A 4,605-nucleotide genomic window follows, 5' to 3' on the forward strand; every position below is an offset into this window, starting at 1 on the left:
TGAAAATATTCATCAGTTACTGTTCAGTGACTGCATGAATTGAATTTATTTTTCTAACCCCAATTAACCAGATACTGCTCTATGCATCACACCTCGTTAGGATTTTCTTTTCCCAAAGAGGTTTGATGTGCAGACAACTGTTTTCTATCAATCCATTTTCCGAGAGTTCATAAAATTAATACATAAAAAACTTCATTATTTAAACTTTTAAATGGTGCTTATTGTAAATTTATGATATTTATACATCTCAAGTTATTAAAGTTTGTAATATAATTACACAAGAACCGCCTATGCTATTTTAAATTTGAAAAAGAATTTCAACAATGTTTTAATACTTATCGGTATTTTTAAATTTTGAAAGATTTGAATATTTAATTCTATAATTCTCTAATTTATAATTTTCTCGGGGCTATTTTTCTTTTGATAAATTAATCAAAAATAAAAGAAAATAAATCATTGTTATTATTATTAATTTATAAATATTTACTTAGTTATAGTAATGTTAATTTATGTTCGAGAATCTTCATTTAATAAAAATCTCATATTAGGTTTTCATTTTTTGTAAAAGTTATTAAATAAAATATGCTAAATATGTATTTAAATGTTTAGATATTAACATTTTATTTTAATTCTAAATTGAATTTAGTTATAGTGAGAGCCTTTAAGATATCAAGAGTATCAAGAGAGAACAAAGTCACTTCTCCATTTGAGTGTATTAAAAAAATAACATCGTTACAAAAACTTGTGTTTTATTTTTAAATAATAAAATTTGACAAATATAAATGTTTTAATATTAAAACTGCAAATTTATTACCAGGGGTAAATCCAGAAGAGTACTTATGGTGATTCAGCACCCCCTTGATACCAAAGCAATCAGTTTTGTTACTTTAAAATAGATAGGGTAAATATAATAACGCATATCGAATAACTTGAATGGCAGAAAGGAATCCTATACAAAAAAAAAAAAAAAAAAAAAAAATTTCAGAAAATTTAAACCAATATTTCTTGGAAACACAATGTCGACAAGTATGGAAAACAGTAGAGCACAAATTAAAGATGATAACATATGAATTTAAAATAACTGTAATTTCGATAATTTCTAGTGAAAATAAGAAATGCAATACTTTTATATCTTTTTCTATTCCTTCTTTTGGAATCAAACTGAGTATAAATTACAAATTCATTTGTGTAATTTATAATCAATCTATCAATTCAAAATTATGCAATTATTTATTTTTCATCACCTATTCAATAATTTTAAAAAGTTAATGAAAAAAGAATGATATAAAAGTCATGTAGCTAAGATAATTGAGTAACATTCATTAAAATAAGGGATACGTGCCTTGGTATCTCTGAATCTGCCTTAAGCAACATCCATATTTTCAAATTGTGGATATGGATACACTACTGATTTGTAATAAATGCTTGTGATGCCTCATAAATGTGATCCTGAAACAAATGGCCTTGTGATCCTCTGAGATAATTCAATTAGTATGAAGTTTGTATTTATAATTATGATGATGTATTAATTTTAAAGAGAAAATATATGCAGAACATTTTAAAAACAAAAATAATTATCACGTCGACATATTTAAATATTTATTTATAATAATAAAACATATACAATGTGAAACGATGGCAACTTGAAACACATCATTAAGTTCTATTGTGACTGCATTTAAAATAATATATTAAAATAGTGTAAAATTTTATTTTTACGTAATACAAATTATATTTCATTTATGAACGTATATAATGAACTATGTCATTTTAATTTAAAATTATATTTTAATGTTACCAAGGTTTTTTTTTAATTCCACCAGCTCCACCTCCAAAGCCGCCTCCATAACCGCCTCCAAACCCGCCACCAAATCCACCACCGAATCCACCTCCAAACCCACCTCCTCCTCCACTTCCGAAACCACCACCGCTACCTCCTCCGATTCCGCCACCTTTTCCACCGCCGATTCCGCCACCTTTTCCACCGCCAATTCCTCCACCAATTCCACCTCCGAGTCCATCACCTTTTCCGCCACCTATTCCTCCATCAATACCACCTCCAATTCCTCCTGTTCCGCCTCCAATTCCGCCACCATGTCCACCTCCGAGTCCGCTACCTTTACCGCCTCCAATTCCTCCACCAATACCACCATGTCCACCGCCAATGTTTCCACCACGTCCGCCTCCAAGTCCGCCACCTTTTCCACCTCCAATTCCATCACCACCGATGCCTCCACCACGTCCGCCTCCAAATCCATCACCTATTCCTCCAATTCCGCCACCAATACCACCATGTCCACCTCCAAGTCCACCTCCTTTACCGCCTCCAATTCCTCCACCATGTCCACCTCCGAGTCCACCACCTTTTCCGCCTCCAATTCCTCCATCAATACCACCTCCAATTCCTCCTGTTCCGCCTCCAATTCCGCCACCATGTCCACCTCCGAGTCCGCCACCTTTACCGCCTCCAATTCCTCCACCAATACCACCATGTCCACCGCCAATGTTTCCACCACGTCCGCCTCCAAGTCCGCCACCTTTTCCACCTCCAATTCCATCACCACCGATGCCTCCACCACGTCCGCCTCCAAATCCATCACCTATTCCTCCAATTCCGCCACCAATACCACCATGTCCACCTCCAAGTCCACCTCCTTTACCGCCTCCAATTCCTCCACCATGTCCACCTCCGATTCCACCACCTTTTCCGCCTTCAATTCCTCCATCAATACCACCTCCAATTCCGCCACCAATACCACCATGTCCACCGCCAATGTTTCCACCACGTCCTCCTCCGAGTCCACCTCCTTTACCTCCTCCAATTCCGCCACCAATTCCACCACCGTATCCACCTCCGAATCCGCCACCTTTTCCACCTCCAATTCCGCCACCACCGATGCTTCCACCACGTCCGCCTCCAAATCCATCACCTATTCCTCCAATTCCGCCACCAATACCCCCATGTCCACCTCCAAGTCCACCTCCTTTACCGCCTCCAATTCCTCCACCATGTCCACCTCCGATTCCACCACCTTTTCCGCCTTCAATTCCCCACCAATACCACCATGTCCACCGCCAATGCTTCCACCACGTCCACCTCCAAATCCACCTCCTTTACCGCCTCCAATTCCGCCACCAATTCCGCCACCAATTCCACCACCACGTCCGCCTCCGAGCCCGCTACCTTTTCCGCCTCCAATTCCACCACCAATACCATCATGTCCGCCCCCAATTCCTCCATCAATGCCTCCACCATGTCCTCCTCCAAGTCCACCGCCTTTTCCACCTCCTATTCCGCCACCAATACCACCATGTCCACCGCCAATGCCTCCTTTTCCACCTCTTATTCCACCGCCAATTCCGCCACCAATTCCGCTACCATGTCCACCTCCAATTCCTCCTCCACGTCCTCCTCCGATTCCACCACCGAAACCATCGCCAATTCCTCTTCCACCTCTAATTCCACCAGTACCTTTTCCACCTCCAATTCCAATTATGCCTCCTCCATGTCCACCTCCGAGTCCACCACCTTTTCCGCCACCAATTCCTCCACCAATACCGCCATGTCCACCTCCGGTTCCTCCACCAATACCGCCATGTCCACCTCCAATTCCGCCTCCATGTCCTCCTCCAACTCCACCATCGAAACCACCGCCACCAGTTCCTTTTCCACCTCCTATTCCACCACCATGTCCTCCACCAATTCCTCTTCCACCTCTAACTCCAACTATAAGAATTTTTCCGCCCGCAATTCTTCCTTGAACGTGGTCATCTAAACCTTCTTTTTCTCCACTAAATCCTACTCCAAAACCAGCACCTTTTCCACTTGCATGAGCATGGCTGAAAACTTCTTTATGCGCTAATATCACCGGTATACATACGAAAAGTATCTAAAAATTGTTTAACATTAACAAAAGTTTGATTGTTTTTAAACATTAGTAAAATACTAATTAATATAACTAAATATATAAATAAAATAACAGATTTAATTTTTACAAACTAATGCTACTACTATTTATCAAATAATATCCTGTGATTTAGATTCAGTTATTTAATTGTTTTACAGATATAAATAATTTAAATATTTATTAAAATATATAATGTACAAAAGTATGTATTGATATAAGAAAGCTTCTTACCAGTAGTTTCATGCTTCCTGTTTTTGAATATGGATATAGAAGAACAACTGGGATTTATATATATATATATAACCTATATCCAGAAAGAATCATAAACAAATTTCCCTTAAATTTTAAGAACATAACAGTAGATTTGCTTAGTCACGACGATTTATGTTTAATAGAAAAATTTACCGCTTCTGGAGTTTTCAAAGAATTTCTTTTTCAATTATGAATGCTTTCGTTATCTCGTTGCATTGTTTTTCTTATCGAATCTAAGAATCTCAAAACCAGAACGTTTGACATCCCAGGCAAAATGTCATAAACATCATAAGGAAACTTTCGTTAAATACCTTAAGTATTTATTTTTCAAAAAATCCTCACGATTTCAATAATAAAATCGTGAGATATTTTCAAACAATTCTTCAGACATTTATAGAAAATATATGAGAAAATTTTAGCCAGTTTACTTAACACTTAAACCATT

The 4,605-nt window shown here is 37.7% G+C and overlaps 1 protein-coding gene across 1 annotated transcript; it reads right to left on the bottom strand.

Moving 5' to 3' along the window:
• Positions 1-1,794: 1,794 nt before the first annotated feature.
• Positions 1,795-4,222, bottom strand: LOC136981396 (uncharacterized). Its single transcript, XM_067277710.1, has 5 exons — positions 4,140-4,222; positions 3,716-3,890; positions 3,530-3,673; positions 3,098-3,472; positions 1,795-2,915 (listed from the first exon to the last, which is right to left on the bottom strand). Exons 1-5 carry the CDS (start codon positions 4,149-4,151, stop codon positions 1,795-1,797), a joined length of 1,827 nt encoding a protein of 608 aa, XP_067133811.1. The 5' UTR covers positions 4,152-4,222.
• Between the last annotated feature and the right edge of the window lie 383 nt (positions 4,223-4,605).

Source organism: Centruroides vittatus, unplaced genomic scaffold, assembly GCF_030686945.1.
Source record: "Centruroides vittatus isolate TY-2023 unplaced genomic scaffold, ASM3068694v2 contig_754, whole genome shotgun sequence".
Lineage (NCBI taxonomy): Eukaryota > Metazoa > Arthropoda > Arachnida > Scorpiones > Buthidae > Centruroides > Centruroides vittatus.